Source organism: Pelecanus crispus, chromosome 15, assembly GCF_030463565.1.
Source record: "Pelecanus crispus isolate bPelCri1 chromosome 15, bPelCri1.pri, whole genome shotgun sequence".
Taxonomy (NCBI): domain Eukaryota; kingdom Metazoa; phylum Chordata; class Aves; order Pelecaniformes; family Pelecanidae; genus Pelecanus; species Pelecanus crispus.
In genome coordinates, this window is record NC_134657.1 from 3,284,780 (window position 1) to 3,302,124 (window position 17,345).

At 57.8% G+C, this 17,345-nt stretch overlaps 1 protein-coding gene across 1 annotated transcript in view; it reads left to right on the forward strand.

Moving 5' to 3' along the window:
• Positions 1–378: 378 nt before the first annotated feature.
• The window catches only part of VWA5B1 (von Willebrand factor A domain containing 5B1), a 28,171-nt gene continuing 11,204 nt past the window's right edge, over positions 379–17,345 (forward strand). The window contains exons 1-13 of the mRNA XM_075721618.1: positions 379–564; positions 843–1,006; positions 1,186–1,251; positions 5,446–5,453; positions 6,983–7,145; positions 7,442–7,603; positions 7,996–8,218; positions 8,407–8,549; positions 8,837–8,968; positions 9,227–9,351; positions 12,387–12,563; positions 15,846–15,956; positions 16,040–16,242. Of these exons, the coding sequence (XP_075577733.1) occupies positions 7,007–7,145; positions 7,442–7,603; positions 7,996–8,218; positions 8,407–8,549; positions 8,837–8,968; positions 9,227–9,351; positions 12,387–12,563; positions 15,846–15,956; positions 16,040–16,242 (1,415 nt within the window). The 5' untranslated portion in view covers positions 379–564; positions 843–1,006; positions 1,186–1,251; positions 5,446–5,453; positions 6,983–7,006. The remainder of the gene's footprint in view (positions 565–842; positions 1,007–1,185; positions 1,252–5,445; positions 5,454–6,982; positions 7,146–7,441; positions 7,604–7,995; positions 8,219–8,406; positions 8,550–8,836; positions 8,969–9,226; positions 9,352–12,386; positions 12,564–15,845; positions 15,957–16,039; positions 16,243–17,345) is intronic.

The window sequence follows — 17,345 nt, forward strand, 5'->3', positions numbered from 1 at the left end:
GGAAAGGGTGGATGAGTAGAGAAGGCAACAGCGAGGGGGGAAGAGGGGAGATCTGGCCTAGGGCTGCAGAAGACCCGATTTTGGGGGCCTTTAGGATGCTTTCCTGGTTTTTTAAAAGACCAAGGGGAGGGCAGAAGCGAAAGGCGATGGGAGAAAGGGGGGTTCTTCCCCTCCCGGCAGCTGCCGCGGAGAATCTCACCCTGGGGAGGCAAGTTGGGGTGATCGGAGGAGTTCGGACTTGCAGCCCCCTTTCTCTGCCAACTTGCCCATCGCCAGGGCATCTCCTCGGGTGGGCTTCGTCCCTTCCCCTGCAGCCCCCCGGGAGCAGGAGGGGAGGAGGCGCGGAGAAGCCGGCGGCGTGTGTACAGGGTGATTGTCATGGTTACCTCCCTGACAAAACAAATGGCTCCACTTAATGATGGTCACCCAAACAGCTCCGCAAAGTGTGCGCTCATCAGCCGGCTGCCAGTGGGAAGCTGGGTGCTTGCTCCGGGAAGCCAGAAATCCTCCCCGGCTCCCGGGCAGAGCTTCGCCACAGCGGCACGTGTTGCTGCAGCCGGTTAGGTAAGCCCCCTTCCCCATCCCAGACCCCCGTGGACCACCCAGCGTCGCCGGCAACCCCGGCATCGCCGGCAGCCCCAGCGTCGCCAGCAGCCCCAGCGTCGCTGCCCCACGGAGAGGGCCTGGGGAGGGTCTGGGGGGGACACGAAAGCCACAGGTCGCTGGGGTGGCTGTTGTGCAGCGCTCCCCCCACCCCAAGCCCTGGCGCTTGCTCTCTCTCCCTCCCTTTTTTTTTTTTTCCCCTCTCTCTCCTTATCTCCGTCTCTCTCCGTGTCTTCCAGAGACAAAAGCAGTCTGAAGCCGTGCCTGCTGCCTTCGGGATTTCTTCTGCCCTTCCTGCCCCCCCCCAAGCCCGGCTGCGGGCAGTTGCAGGAGCTGGCAGGAGTGGGGTGAAGTTGCTCCAACCCCCCCATCCCCTTCCTCCTCTTCCTCCTCCTCTCTCTTCTTCCAGGAAAGGTAAGAAAAGCAGTGGCTACTCTCCACTTGCTCCTGCACCTTTTTAGCAGGCTGGGCTGCCCGTGCTCTGCGGGGGGGTGGTGGTGTGTGCGCGGGCTGCTACTCTCCGAGGCTGTGCACAATCTCAGCACAAAGCCGCTCTGTGAAGAGATCCCTGTCATAATATTTCCGCAGGCACAAGCCCACACTTTGCAAGCTGCTGCCTTCCCTGCCTTGCGTTTTCCCAGCTGGATGGTGAGCCCCTGAGCATCCCCCCCCCCCCCCCCTCACCGCCCCGCTTCCCAAAATCGTAACCGACATTAACAGTGACTGTCTTCATCTCCCTGCAGGGAAAGCAAAGGAGGCTGGATGGGGGGGGACGATGCTGGGGGTGACGGGCTTTTGCTCTCTGGGGCGGCCAGGTGGGATATCCCGGCTGTGGACACGCTGGTTTGGGGGAAAGGGGGACTGACCTTGGCAGGGTGAGGGGGACTCTGGGCCCCCCGGTAAGGGTCAAAGCCCCAAGGACCTGGCGTGCATTCGCCGCGCTTGGCTGGGGCAGGACAGGGGGGATGGAGAAGGGCTGTGGCTGCTCCTGGGGCCCGGCGTGTCTCCTTGGCTCCGGATGCGTCCCATGCGTGGGGCTGGCTCCCTGGCAGTTTTAGCCCAGCCAAAGGGTGTCTGGGCTAAAACCCCTCTCTCTGGCTCGGCCCGGAGATCTTCTATGCACCGGCTCAGCTGCAAGCCCAGCGAGGCAGGGGTTAACTAAACCCGTATCAGAAATGCTGTCTGCACAGGGACGTGATTGACGGCTTTAGAAAAGGGGGTTGGGATGTGAATCGCGGTCCTCGAGACCCGGCTCTGGGGCGACATCGGCACCCCGAGAGACCTGCCGAGGGTTTGATTGACAGTCCCCAAAATCTGGCTCTGCCAGGGCTGTCAATCACGGCTCCACCCGGCGCTGCATCGCACCGGGAAGGGGGAGCGCGGCTGCATTTGCTGGGTGCCCCCCAGCAGGGTGCTGGCAGGAGCAGCGTGCTCCCCCCAGTCTCCAGATCCGAGGCCTCGGGGTACCGATGGGATGCCGAGCACCGTCCGGCTCCGATGGGATGCCTGCCTCCGGCCAAAAATCTTTCTCGCCGCTTTGGCAGCGGGGTACCACGTTGTGACCCCGCAGCGGAGCTGCAGCGGCTCTGGGGTCGAAACGCAGCGACTGTTTTGCTGGTTTTCCCGGCAGGTGGGATACCCCGCGCTTGCGTTTTGAGGCGAGGGGAGGCTGGAGACGGGGAGAACGGCTGCCGGAGCTTTCCATGAGAGGTTCCCACCGGTCTGCCACGGTGGATCCGCGTCTCTTCCAGGAGCTGCTGCTGTCAACCAGCAAAGCCTCCCCTCCCTGCCCTGTGCAGGAGGGTGCTGCGTGCAGCTGTTTAGGACACAGTTTGCTCCTACTGCTTCCTAGAAATGTTTCGGGGGGTTGATCCCGGTCCCCTGGCCGGGTCTGAGCCTCGCGCTTTGGGGCAGAGCGGCCGGAGGGGTCCTGCGCGTCTGGTCGAGGTCCATGCAGCCGATGTGGCTCTGGTAGGCGAAGCCAGGGGTCCCCCAGCAGCCGCGCTGCCTCTGCGAAACCGGGGGAAAGACCCAAGCGCGGCTCTGCTTGAGAGCCCCGAAAATTTGGGAAGTGCAGGACTTCTCCTGTCTGGGTTTTGCAAACAGATGGGAGTTTGCTTCCCCGCGGTGGTGGCCCAGCAGCCTCCGGAGATGCTAAGGCAGAGTTGGGGTGCGACAAGCACCCGGCCAGCAGCCGGGGCGGTCGGTCCAGGCTGTACATCTGTACATCTCCGCAAGGCTGTAAGCATCCCCACAAGCCACTGGATGTCAGTGTTGATTGATACAGAAGGAATATTTTACCCAGCTGCAGAAAAACACTCATCCTCCCGGCAGCGTGCATATGACCCAGGTCCGGCCTGGACCTGGAGGTGACATTTCCAACCCGTTTGGGGCTGGTAAGGGATTACAGCAGGGCGATGCAGCCATTCGGCAGCCCAAAAACGCCACCGGCGCAACGTGCGGTACCAGGGCTGGGCTTCACGCGGCTGCGTTCGCGTCTTGGGGGGCAAAAGCAGCTGGGGCTGCCGCCGGACATCTGCCTTTCCAACCCCAGGGCTCGGTGGGGATGTGCCGCGGGCAGCGCGTGGTTTCATCCCGGCTGCCGAGTGCTGGTTTGGGTCTTACTGGCCTCTTGTCAGCTGTGGGTGCCAGGGACCCCGTGGTGGTGGCACTGCTGGCACCCCCAACCTGGTTTTGGGAGCAGAAGCCAGGCTGCGTGCTCGTGTCTACAGCAGTCATGGTTTGCTCCGTTCTTCTGTTCAGTGCGTGAAAATACACCTTAGAAGAGCATTATCCTGCCTCTGTCTTTACTACACGTGCTCAAAAGCCAGATTTTTTGAGGGCACATCGGTGCTTAGAGACGCAGCCGGGCAGCCCTGAGCAGCCACCCAAGCCTTGCACTCCCTTTTCAGGCACAGAAACACCCTTTCCAACCCCGGCCTTTAAAAACGCAGCCCCCAGCCTCGCCCGTGTGTCGGGGCAGGCGCCCGCAGGCAGGTGGAGCGGCTGGCGCAAGCTCGGGGCGAGCCTGCGCGTCGCGGCGCCGGAGCAAAGCCCCGCGCGCTCTGCACGTCACGGGCACCGTCCGCAGGCGTCGGTGCGGCATCAGCGCCTTCCCCGTAAATGGTGCATGGAAATTACCCAGGGGTATAGCCTGGAGCGGGGCGAGCGGGTTGCTAGCGTCGCTTCCTCTTCCGTGGCTGCGAAGAGGAGCAGATTGTCAAGGAAAGAGCGTTTGCAAAGCAAGGGGGGGGGGGGGGGGGAAGAAAAACGTGGCAGCATCCCCGTGTGCCAGGTCCTGCGCGTGGCTGGCCAAGGGATGATTTCTGTCCCCAGCGGCTCTGAGCTGCTGCCCGGCCGATGGGATTAGGGGGGTGTGGGGTATTTTCGGTGACGCAGCATGCTGGCTGAAGGTGTTCGCCGATGGTTTTCCCTTCTCCTCGCGGGATGCCGCACGAGGCCGTGGGTCGGGAGGCATCTGGCCGGGTCCATGGGCTGGCCCCGCGCAGGAGGCAGGGCACGTTTGGTGGCAGTGAGCGGGCACGCTGAGGACGGGGTGGATGCAGGGATGCCCTGTGCAGCAGCGATGCTGCTGGTAATTTTTGGGATGTGGGGTCCTGCCAGCTCCCATCCAGCCCTGCGACCTGGATGGAGACCGCGTGCAGGTCCCGGAGCAGCAAAGGCGGGATGGGGAGCAGCCGGGGAGGGGGGCTTGGTGGCGAGCTCCTGGGGGGGCACAGGAGAGAGATGCCAGCTCTCCCACTGCTCTCCCCCACGCCAGCCTCCCCGCTCTCCCCTTTCCACGCTGCAGTCACTTGATGGCGTTGGCGACACGATCAGTGCCGAGCAGCCCCTGGGCTGTGCTGGCAGCAGCCCGCTGCTTCCCAGCCCCATCCCAAGGGTCTTCGTGGGGGAAGCAGCCGGGAAGAGCCCCCCCGACCCTTCCCTGTCCTTGCGGGGCAGTTTTTGCAGCTGGTGTAGCAGGCAGGGCTGGCGCAGGGCTCCTCTGAGCCGTGCGGGAGCTGCAGGAGAGGTGCAACTCGCCCGGCGTGCTTTATACAGGACGCGGCACGGAGCCCTGCGTCCCACCAAAGGGTGCCTGAGTGCTTGCGCTGGCCTGAGCGACGCAGAAATCCCCGCTGGCAGAGCAGCTCCCGTGGGAGGCACGTCCTAAGCCTCCGCGCAGGAGAGGTGAGGGGCCCGGATCTCGACCGCGGCTCTGCCGTAAGTCACCGCAGCCAAGAGAGCTGCCAGGCTGAAGTCACGCTCCTGGAGGCTGAATTCACCCCTCTGGCAACCCCATAGTGAATCCCCCTTGCACCTAGCTGGTAGAGAGCATCTTCCCCTTGTTATTTCTTGCTTGCTTTCTTCCCCGAGGCGCAATAATCCCCGCTCCTTCTTCCCCGCCTGGCACTTAATCACTTCCCGATATCTTGATGGCCTCTGCCATGTCTCAGCAGCGAGACGACCTTCGTTATCTCGCCCTGTAGCAGCTGAACTCTTGCCGGCTTCTGACTTTACAAGCCCTGTTAGCAGGGCTTGGAGCATCCCGGTGCGTGATGGCCTTCCCCCGGGACTGCCGTGCCGGAGCAGCTGAGCTGGACACCCTCCTGCATCTCCTGACCGTGCCGGGCTGCGTCCCCCGGCCCCCGTGGGCAGCCCCTGGCGCAAGCAGCCTTTGTGGTGGAAGGAGAGCAGGATTCAATCGCGAACGGCTGAGGTTGTTGGCTGGGAATCAGGAGTGTGCCTTGAGATACAGCCCTCATCGCTGCCCTCCATCTTCTCCTCTGCTGTTCTTGTGTTTGCTCGGGTGCCCTGGCCGCTCTCCCCCATCCTGGCCAGCCCCCTTTGCTCCCCCTTGCTCCCCCTTTTTCCTCCCTTAGTGCCATTTTCCTGCCCGAACGCTTGGCGAGCTCGGGGCCTTGACGTCTGCCGTTCGCATCCTCCGTGGCATTTGCATACAAAGGTGGTTTTAATAACGTAGGACTGCTAGGAAGTGAGAAACTGATGTGTTTCACTGCTGCTGGCTCCTCCTGGGCCTTGTAAATCATTGCATAAAGCATTGCAGAGCCAGCCAGGGAGAACTGCTGCCTAGCAACTTCTCCCGATGCCCCAGGGGAGCTGGATGTGGCCCGAGAGCTACCTGAAATGTCTCCTTTGAAACCCTCGGTCTTGGGGGAGATGAGCTGGAACGGAAGAAAACCTGCTTGGGGGGGCGGAAAAAGAGTTGAAATGCAATTGGCAGAAGTAGCCACTTTGCATCTGAATGTCTCCACTGAGCGAAGCGGAGGGATGAGTCAGCCTTTGCAGAAGGGATCTGGAGATGCGGGGCAGCAGAGCCGTGCCACCACCCCGAAACGCAGCCGGGACCCGCTGCCTGCGGGAGGGCAGGGAGGGCGCCAGGCTCTGCCTGCCTGCTCCTCCTTCCCGCGGGCTAAAGGGAAACTCAAGGTCATGGTGTGATCCTGGAGAAACTTGTCAGTTGGGAGGATGATGAGAAGCAGGAGAGCCGGACAAAAAGATGTTAACCCCTTCTGTGCAGACTCAAGCAGTAGGGGGGTGCGGGAGCTGGTGGGATGTGTGAGGCACCACTGCGATGTCGGCCTCTGGGGCTGCCTGTCCCCAGCCGGGCAGGTTTAGCTGGACCTCCTCCCTTGCGCCGGCGGGGATTCGGGGCAAGCGTTTGCCTTGCGTCTTCCCACCAGGCTCTTCTCTCCATCCCCATCTACCTGGCAGGAGGTTGTAGCGAGGGGGGTGTTGGCCTCTTCTCCCAAGTAGCTAGCGATAGGACAAGAGGAAATGGGCTCAAGCTGCGCCAGGGGAGGTTTAGGTTGGATATTAGGAAAAATTTCTTCACGGAAAGAGTGGTCAAGCATTGGAGCAGGCTGCCCAGAGAGGTGGGGGAGTCCCCATCCCTGGAAGTGTTCAAAAAAGGGGCAGAGGTGGCACTGGGGGACATGGTTTAGTGGGCATGGGGGTGTTGGGGTGATGGTTGGGCTGATGGTCTTGGAGATCCTTCCCAACCTTAGTGATTCCTAGTTTTTACTTTCATTAAAAATCATCCAGCCACCAAGCCAGGAAACATGAAATTGCTACTCTGCCCTGAATTGGTTTAGTGGTGGACTTGGTAGTGTGGGTTACTGGTTGGACTGGATGATCTTAAAGCTCTTTTCCAACCTAAACGATTCCATGATTCTGTCTCCACCAGTGGAGCCGTCAAGCCCAGGTCTCGTCCTGCCCTGGGTCAGTCACCTTCCTGTCCTCAGGGCTGCAGAAGCCAAAATGAAGTGATGAGGGCACGCAAGTGTTTTGGGCACTCGCGGCTCCTCATTCATTCTCGCCCTTCCGCCTCTCTCCAGCTCGCTGCAGGTGATCCCAGCATCACCAGCAGACCCCCGGGAAGATGCCAGGGCTGATTAACCGGACGACCCGCTCCCCGCTCCCCCTCTCCACGTCGGAGGTGACGTCGTGCGTCAGCGGCTATGCCTTCGGGATGACAGCCTTGCTCACCTACCGCAACCCAGAAGCTCAGGCTTTTGAAGGCAAGTTTCAGGGGGTGAAGCTCCCAGTGCAAGAGCTACTACGGGAGCTTTAGAGCTGGGGATATCGCAGCGCTGGGTTTCTGTGCACGCCTTAAACCTTTAGATCCTTGCAGGAAGGGTGGCCAAGGGTATCGTGTCCTCCATTGTACCCTCAACAGTCCAGGGCTACAATTTTTGAAGCGTGAAAAATCCCGGGAGCATGCATGGATGTGCCAAGAGGGAGCTGGCCCCTGCGGTCCTGGCTGGTGGTTCCGGGCAAGTGCTTGGTGTTGCTAAAAAAACCTTCTGGCTGGCAGGTCTCTTTGTCTACCCCTTGGATGAGCGCACCGCCGTCGTCGGGTTTGAGGCGGCCGTGTCCCGGCGCGCCGTGACGGTGCAGATCAAAGACAAAGCCAAAATAGATGACGCGTATTTCGACGGCTGCAGCCTGCCCGATGGAAGAGCTCGCGACGGAAGCGGTGAGGGGGTCCGGAGCGTTTTACTGCACGTGGGGAAGAAAACCAGGGGAAGAGGAATAGGGAGGTGGCAGGGGGTGGCTGGCTGTCGTATGCCGTGGCATCGAGGGAGGCTCCTCGAGAAAGGCTGAGCCTTGGGTTGCGGTGCTCGTGTCCTTTCAGTGTCTGCAGAAGCGGCAGTCTCATCCGCTTTGGAAAGCAAAGTCGCTTCTGGACAGCTGAAGGAGTGGTGCAGGGGGCCGGGGCTCGGGCTCTTTAGAGAAACGCTGTTGTGTGCAGTGAGGGCTGGCTTGGGCATTTGATCCAGGGCTGAGGTTGTCGTGGGAGGCCTGGGGAGGAGCGTTTTCCACAGTTGTGACGCCGCGTCTCCCTGCTGTGGTCCTCTCTCTGTGCAGGAAGGATCATGATGGATGAGGACTTGGAGAGGATTGTTTTTGTGGCTAACCTGGGCATGATTCCTCCTCTGGAAAGCGTCTCCATCTTCATCAGCACCTCCTCTGAGCTGCAGACGCTGCCCAGCGGGGCCGTGAGGGTCCTTCTGCCAGCTGTGTGTGTCCCCAGGGTCCCCCAGCCCGGCCTGGAGAATGCCAGCAGCCTTTCCAGCCACCAGCTCCGAACGTATGGAAAACCACGGGATGGGATCTGTCTGGGACTGACCTGGGGGGGATGCAGGACTGGCAGAGCAGAAGCCTGCTGTTGCTGCGGGAGGCTGGAGAGCTGCTGCAGGCTTTACCTCCAGCAGATCTGCAGTTCCTGGGGGGATATAGCATGTGCACTGTGGTGACTGGGGTTCATCGCACCGGCAGGGACAAGCACTACTGTGGATCGGGGAGCTCGGAGCAAGGGAGCAGGTTGTGCCTGGCTCAGCTGCTGGAGAGCGAGGCCACCAACCCCTTCGAGTACGAGTTCAGCTTCCACCTGGAGATCCGGGGGCCGTGCTTGCTGGCAGGTAGGGGTGCCGGGGCTGTCTTGCTGCACCAGGCTGGTTTATCACCTCCTCAAGGCAATGTCCACACTCTTCCCCCTTCTCTGCCCCCCTCAACACGGAGTCTGCTGTGGCAAGTTGACTCTGCTGGCATGGATTTACTGGCACAGCGCCGGTGTTAACGTGGGGTGTGGATACGGCAGGAGCATCGCATAGTCCGCTTGGCTCCTGTCCTCTGCCATCTTGCTATCTCTCCTCCCTTGGTCTCCCCCGTCCTCAGTCCCTAACCGCACCTCGGTTTCCCCGGGCAGGCGTTGAGAGCCCCACGCACGAGATCCGAGCAGACGCCGACCCCTCCGCTCGCTCCGCCAAGAGCATCGTGATCACGCTGGCCAATAAACACACCTTCGACAGACCTGTGGAGATCCTGATCCATCCCAGTGGTAGGTGGGCTCTGCTTCCTCTCTTGCCCCTTCCTGGGACCTTCCCCCCTGGTGCTGGAGACAGCTGGATTAGCTCTGCTTGTGCGAGTATTGCCGGGGGTTAGGCTTGCTAGGAGATAATCCCGGACCCTCTCAAGGTTGCTCGTGCTGCCCACGCTCGGAGGTATTGCTCTGTCTTCGCAGCTGAGGGTGCCTGCATCTCTTGCAAACCTAAAGTTTAGCTAAGGCTGTTCTTCACCCGATTCTCTGCGTTTCCAGAGCCCCACATGCCTCACGTCTTAATGGAAGAAGGTGATATGACGCCTGCAGAGTACGAACGACACCTGAAGGGGAAGAACGATTTCATTAAAGGCACTAAGAAGGACCCCAGCGCTGAGAAAAAGGTGAGAAGCAAAAGCTGCAGGTGTTAGCTGAGGCTTTCCTTCAGGCAGGAGCTGTGCAAGTAAATGATTGCTTCCGTGCTTGCAGTACCAGATGTTACACTGGCCCCGTAAGCTCTGCAGCATCCTCCCTCGGAGAGGGGCTTATGTGGAGGAAGATTCTGCAGCGCTTCGCATAAACTGAGCGTGGAAGAAGCTCTGAGATGGTTATTGTGTGTATAATTAGTACTAGTCTAGCATAGCATAATTAGATAGGTACATTGTTACAGTATTAAGGGTATTATAATTATTGCAATGACATAGAATAAAATATTCTTTTAATTGCTCGGTAAATGTTTACCGTTTCTGGATAGCTGTCAGAGAGAAATAAGTGATGTTACTTGGAATAATGAGCTGAACTGAAGACAAGGTAGGAGAAACTTCTCTTTGTTCTGCTGATCGGCAAATAGAAAAATACCTGCTCTGGGGTTTGTGCCTCGTCTTTCAGCAATTCTGAAGCAGTGAGTGACAGCCTAGCACTTCTGAGCTGCCACATCAGTGTGGCTGGGATCGGCGGGGAGCAGCGGACTGGTCAGAGCCCTCCGCGTTTCCAGGGTGGGCGACTTCACCTGCGTCGCGCGTCGCGCTTGTGTAACCGCAGCCCCGGGCTCGCTGTGTCAGCTCCCTGTTTTACATGCACAGATGTTCTCGTTTGCGACCGGGGACGCTCATTTCCCCTAAAACTCATTCTCCGCCCGTCTAAGCCTGGGCCCCCCGCTTGGCAGACATCCCGAACCTGCTGCGAAGGTGCCTCCCTGTTCTGCTGCGATTTCTCCTTTCACCGGAGACGCGTCAACCCTCTTCTCTTTCCTTGTGCCCTTTGCTTTCTCTTGCGGCGCGCTGCTGGGATCGGGACTGCGCTTGCTCGCATGGCAGGCGTCTCCTTTAATTGTGTTCAGCGTGCGGCAGGTGGAACGAAATGAAACTCCCACGCTAGGGCTCAGATGGCTCTCTAATTATTTCTGTGTCTTTAGCACGTCAAATTATCTGGGTGGGGATCATTCCGGAGCCGTTTCTCTGCAGGAAACCCACCTCTTTGCCCCAGGAGGACTGGGAAGCAACTGCACTGAGAAGGGCAAGAAGCAGAGAAAAAGCCCTGAATATCTGGGGTAGATTATGGGCTGGAATTGCTGCTGCTCAGAGCACGACGCTGGGCACCTCTCGGCTTAAATGAATTAGCCCAGAAATTTCAGCAGTAAATGATAATTAATTCTCATCCCTCAGTTTGTTATGCAAAAAGCTCAGATGCTCATCAGCTAGCAGGGTGGCGGGGATGAACGCACACTGGAATCAACTCTCGGTCGACAAGATCTGATTAGTTTACTGTAATTGGATAACGGGTGAGAGGGAACAGAGCGGAGGGGAGGTGGGGAGAAGAGGCGGCGCGGGCGAGATGCTTGCTTTTCTGGCTGACCTGTAGCAGCAGCTCTGAGGCTGTTTGCTGAAGGCTTGCCTGTAAAATTCACTCTGAAAGCAGTGGGAAATCCAGGTTATGGGCTCATCCCGGTCACGCAGGGATTTTATGTCTTGGGTCCGAGCATCCCAGGGAGTGCTGCGGGTAGGTGCGGGGCCACGGTTCGGTCCTCAGGCAGAGAGGCAGCAAGGATCCCTCTAGTCTGAAATGTGATAAGCATCCGTGCTGGGAAAGATGTTAAACAAAAGAATGTCATACCGCTGGAGGAAAATGGGGATGGAAAAAAGCCCTTCCGGTTCCCAGTGGCTGATTAATTTATACTCCAAAGCGTGCAAGGAGCAGGAGGATGAGCGAGAGCCGGGGTGACAGCGCGGTACTTGTCCCTCTGAACGGGAACCGTCTTTTCACGGGGGTCAGAGAAGCAGCACTCAAGCAGCACAGCCGGAAAAGAAGCCCGAGTGTATGCGTTGATCCGCAGGGACTCTTGAGTTCAGTGAGTTACGTAAAATAAATGTTAGTCGTTAGTTCATAGATCTAGGAATATGACTCACAAGCTGGAGAAAACAAGCCCGGTTATTTGGGGTCTGGTTTACTCCTGCTGAAACCTGCAAGAGACAGCAGCCTTTGAAAGAGGAAAAAAGGCAAGCAAAGCCCCCAGGGACCGAGCTGCTTATTGCGGCGGATGTTTCCACACGGCAGAGCCGGGAACGAAAGGCCACGGGGTTTGCTGAGGTGGGGTCCCGGGGCTCCCTCGAAAGCAGCGATGCGCTGACCCGCTGCAGCCGTGACCGTGAACCCGGGCTGCTTTATATACACACAACAGCAGATTACAAACCCATCGCAAGAGGGTTTTTCCCAGTTTAATTTGATCACGTTTCAAATGAAGATTGATGCTTGAAAGAAAATGAGGCAAAATGCAGAACGCCATCGGAGCTATGTGCAGCAGAGAGACATAGGTCATGTGGGTTCCTGTCGAACGATGTCCTGAGCGACCGGTTCGGCTTTCCAAAGTGTTTCAACCCATACAAAGGAAAACCATAAAAGAAATAGGCAGAAAAAATAGCAGAGGTGGCAGGAATGAATCGAAGCGGTGAATGCGGCTTGCTGAGGGCTGTCTCTCGCACTTCATTATTGAGTGACCGTGGACAAAACCGCCGGTGTGCCTCAGCGTGACGCCAAACTGCGTGAATGAACCACGTTTTCGGGAGGGATCTGATGGAATGTTTGGAGAATCAGTTTTGCAAGGTGCCAGATCTTTTCATTTCTTCTCCAGGCTCTCACCCATGCATGCAGGGGGTCCCTGATTGAGGCTTTCTGCCAGCCTTTGGCTCCTGGGCAAAGCGTGACCGTGGCTGGGAGGAGGCAGGGATCCACGGATCCACTGCACCCACGGAGCAGCTCCGCAGGGGTCACAGACGGAACCTGAGCCGGAGCTCAGGACTTGTCACCACTGAGGCCAGAACAAGCCCATCCCTGCCCACAAAAGGCCACGCGCTTACATCTTTGGGCTCGCTGCTCTGATTCCCCTCGAAGTGAAAAGGGGCAGAAAAATCAACCTCTTGAGCTTTCTCCTTCTTTCTTGCAGACGGAAATCATCAGGAAGCGGCTGAACAAGGACATCCCCCACCACCCCGTCATCATGCTCAACTTCTGCCCCGACTTGAGGACCGTCCAGCCAGAGCTCCAGAAAGCCCAAGGAGAGTTTATCTTCCTCGTAGACCGCAGCAGAAGCATGAGCGGCGTCAACATCAACCGCGTCAAGGTACCGCACGGGGGGGGAAGTGCCTGCGTGCCAACGAGGGATGAATATTAGAGAGTGGTGGGGGTTGTTGAGCGCTGATGAGTGTTCATTATGAGGGGATGGGGGGTAATTATATGCTGTAGCTTTAGTCATCTCAACCGTGTGGCTCGTTAGGTACCTGCAGCGAAGCTGACTCTCCCCGTTCTGTTCCTCTTCCCCTTCTTCCTATCAGCGCATCAAATGCAAAGGTGTTTTCTTTCCCCCTCTTTGATGGCTTGCTCGTCTTCTGCATCCCTCCTCCGGTTCTCCCTGTCTGCAGGAGGGCTCGGGGCGATCGCTGCCTAGGTGGGAAACCTCCAGCGAGCTCCAAGGGACGCTTCAGGGCGAGGTGCTGACCGTGCACTAGGAGACGTTTTGCTGACGGGCACCTCTGTGCACCTGGAGAAGTTGTTTGAACGGGATGCATCCCCTTTTGCAAACACAAATGAGCGCCTGCAGTCTGGTAGAGGATTATGAGAGGTGTGCTGAGACCTCCGGATAAAAAAAGGGGCTGTCGTGATATTTTGTAGGTCTGAGGTTCCCGCGTCAGGTCTGTCTCTCACCCAGCTGCAGGCTCGCCCGTGAGAGTTGGGCTTGGCTCTGTGCCACTGCCCGACGGATCTGGAGAGGTTCCTGCCCTGAGCCCGCTGGGGACCACTGTCCACCAAAGGGGAAATCGCTCTGGCAACTATTTATTTATCGTTATCCCTGCCTAACGGCACTTTGGAGGCCAGGTTGGTGTCCGACGCCTGCCAGCTGGCAGGTCTCGGTGAGAAGCTGCAGTCTCTGGCAAAAACTCTTTTGGAAAGTTTCTGTCTTGATTTTCGGGGCCGGGTAAGCCCCGATAGCTTGATGAATATCGCATCCTCCTGAGCGGGGCATGGGTCTGCGCTGCCCCGTGCATCTTGGTTGAGGGCAGCGAGGGAATTGCAGAGGCAGGCTTCGTCTGAGGGGTTCGGTTGCATCCGGATGTCCGAGAGACTCACCGAGCTGGTGTGTCCCAGGTGTCCTGCTCGCACCCTTTCCTAACACGAGTGCCACCCGGATTTGGACCCAAACGCTCCCCTGGGTACGGCTGCACCCCTTTCTGCAGGACTCGCCGCCCAGGGCGAGCAGCAGGGAGCATCTTCCAGCCCATCTCCTTACCCGTCTGCCTCCAGTTTCCATGGGAACTGCCGGAGGATGGCCACCTCTGGCAACAAGGATCAGGATGCCGGGGAGCCCGAGGACGGCTGCAACAGGTCCTGTGGGATAGGGAGGCCATCCCCTGTCCCTGCATCCACCAAAGGGGCCAGGATATCTCTGAGGCAGTACCCCCTTCCCTCAGCACGTTTCGGAACCTGGGAATCGGGATGCATCTCTGCTCCAGGCAGATTTTTTTTTGCAGCGTGGCTGGGTTTGGGCACCACGGTCCCTGCAGCTTCCGTGGAGGCTGGTTTGTCCCATGGGGATGGGGACCCTGCAGGGACAGAGCCCTTCTCCGAGAGGTCCTGAACTGGGACTTCCATCCGCAGGAGGGCTGTAAAAACAGGAAAAAGGCTGTTCCCCTCCCGGAAAAATATTTCTGGGGAGATATTGGAGATTTCGGAGGAGATACCTCAAGGGAGAAAACCACTGTCTCTCTTTGGAGTCCCCCATCCTTGTTTATGACTTGCAAATATCAGGGCCCGCGTGGCAGGGGCTGTTCTTGGTGGGCTTGGGTGGGTTACGCTTGATGTTCTTTTCCCATCCTGGTGCAGCCGGGGAGAAGAGCCAGGCCCGTGATGGTGCCCACACCGGGCGGGCTCACCGGCAAAACTAGCCTAATAACTGGGAATTGACTTCTCTGGAGGCAAACATCTCTTCTTATTGATCTGCCGTATAGATATTGAGTGCAAGAGGATCAAGATCAATATTTACCACAAGAAGCAATAAATCTTTCCGCTTGCTGAAACAGAAAGCAAGCATCGGTTGCCCACTTTAGGAAGAATATTTGGAAATCTGTTTTTTGGGTTTTTTTTTTTCTTTCCTTGTAATTAGTTCTGAGATGGGATGTCAGTGTTAAGATTTGGAAGAGCCAGCATCCCAGGAGCCATCTGGGAGGCAGCGGTATAAATATATTCCCGTAGGTTTGAGAGAACAGCTTGGTTTAAAGTCCTCTGGAGCCTGTTAAAGGGCAGCCCCGTCCTCGTACGTTATTTGGCTGATTCGCAGTGCTCCGGCTTTGCCTTGCTGCTGAGTCTTGCAGGGGTCGGGCGCCGGGCTGACCTGCCACCCGTCTCCCTGCGGCTCTTCCCAGTTGGGGGGTCTCTGCGTGCAGCTCCAGCACCCACCCTCTGCGCTTCCTCGGTCCTTGCCACCGCCTGTGACAAAGCGAGGAGGCTGCTCTCGCTCGTTCGACCTTGGCAGCTCTTCTCTTGGGGCTGGCTCTAGGGTTTCTGCTGCCCTAGGCAGACTGGCAGGAGTCTGCCTTTCTCAGCGTGTGAACAGAAAGAGCCAAGCCGCTCCTGAACGCTGCCAGCACTTGGCTTTAAATTGGCCTCCCGCTCCTGCCACGCTGATTGCTCCTGCTGCCCCTGCGAGCTCAGGAGCTCCTCGGGCAGCTCCTGCCCCGTCGCTGCTAACGCGAGCTCCGTCCTGGAGCTGTCCGTGGCCATCACGTGTCTGAAGCAATTTGGATTGCGCTTCCCTTATGTAAAGACTAGGAATAGGCAAGTTAGATAACCACCTCTGGTAAAGAAAATAGCTTAAAACTGTCTCTCCCGGTTATTTTAATGGACGCCAGCTATGAATACAAGAGAATTGGGGATGGGGGAGGCTTTTCCTTTTGTGTAACTTTAAGCTGTTTGTTTATTTTCTGCAAGTTTGGACATTGAAATGCGTTGCGTGTCGCACTTCTCAATTTCACACTCTGCTTCTCACCCACTAGCTCCGTGCCGCAGTACCGTATTGCAAGCACAAATTTAATCAGTTAAAAACAAACAGAAAAATTTGTTCAGCTCTTTTTTTTTTTTTTTTTTTTTTCTGAAGGCTCCCCGTTTTCCTCACAGCTTTGGGACCCAAATTTCATTAAGGGACTTTGGACAGAGCAGAGTAATATGCAGTGGTTTCACATGCAGTGCGTGTGAAAGAACCAGTCGTTTTATTATCGAGCGCGTGCAGACAAATGCAGCCGGGAGTAAGGTGTGATGGCGAGGTAGTACCTGGGCAGAGCTTTTACTGGTGAAGCTGGGGCAGCCGGGGAGAGAGCCGGCGTGCCCGATGGCTGCTTGCTTCCACCCCCAGGATGCCCTGTTGGTCATTCTCAAGAGCCTGATGCCAGCGTGCCTCTTCAACGTCATTGGGTTTGGATCCACCTTCAAGACCCTCTTTCCTGCCAGTCAGACCTACTGCGAGGTGGGTGAAGGGGGAGCCACGTTTCCTCGGTGCTCGGAGGGCGCCGGGGCAGGGGCTGACGATTCCGCTGCTCCTTTGGGCAGGAGAGCCTGGCCATCGCCTGCGAGAGCATCAAGAGGATCCGGGCCGATATGGGTGGCACCAACATCTTATCGCCTTTGAAGTGGGTCATTCGGCAGCCCATCCACACCGGCCATCCCCGACTGCTCTTTCTGCTGACGGACGGGGCCGTCGGCAACACGGGGAAGGTGCTGGAGCTGTTGCGAAACCATTCCTGCTCCACCAGGTACGGAGGGCAGCAGGGCTCGCCGCTGCGGGGGCAAAAGCCTGGCCCGGTGGGGGACGTGCTTCTCCTTGAACGTGGCTCCATCGCACAGACGTCCCCGCTTGAGAGATAGAGGCAAGGAGACGTCGCTGGTATGAGCCACGGGAGAACCTCAAAGGGTTTGGAACAGATCCCAGAAGTTCAGATGCTTTTTAAACAATCAAAAGCGGGATAATTGGGCTGCCAACTTCACAGGCTCTTGTCTGATGCTTCCTGCTAGGAGAGATTGACACGCGAACAATCTTCCTTGCTGGGGTTTTTTTTTATTTTTTTTAAAGCACATCTGGGTCTGGCCCCAGCTGCTTCCAGGATGGGGCTGCGCAGAATTGAATATGCTGAAAGAGAGCAATGTAAAAAGCAGCTAATTTGTGCATCCAGCTCCCCAGCCTGGTTCCCCAGCCCTGATGACAGGCTGGTCTGGTTTCTCCTCTGCTTCTTTAAGGGGCATGAAACATAAGGAAAATGTAAGAAAACCTTATTCCTCTTCCACCCCTCAGATTTCAGGGCTTATCAGGGAAGCTGCTCTGTCCTTTTTTTGCGATATGGAGGTCGAACTGCTTCCCAGCTGTATAGGGTAACCCGTCCCTCGCTCTTACAAGGCACGGCGGTGGGCTAAACGCAACCAAAACACAGCCAGGGTTAGCATGTGGGCCCCGGTGACCCTGGAAGGCAGCGCCCAGCGCGCCGCCGCGTCGTGCGTGTGGCCCCTGTCTCAAAAGAAGATCAGAGCCTTATTTAAGAGGGTGTGAGGCTGAGCTAAGATTTGCAGCCAGCTGGGGATTAAAAACCTCTAAGGGCAAAGCCCCTCGTGCAGATGCAGTTTGCTGCTGAAGGCGGTTTCTTCCTCAGCCATCCGCTGCCCTGGCCGAACGCCGTATCCCACCCGTGCTCATCCCTCCCGGCTTCCTAGCGCATCCATCCCCACCAGCGCTCGCTCCTGCCCTCCCTGCCCAGGCTCCAGCTCCGCTCCGGGTTTGCAGCCTTCAGCCAAAACCAAATCCTGACTCATTGAGCTGGGAGTCAGGGGAGCAGCCTCGCCTGGCTGGTTCCTCTTTCCTCGAGAA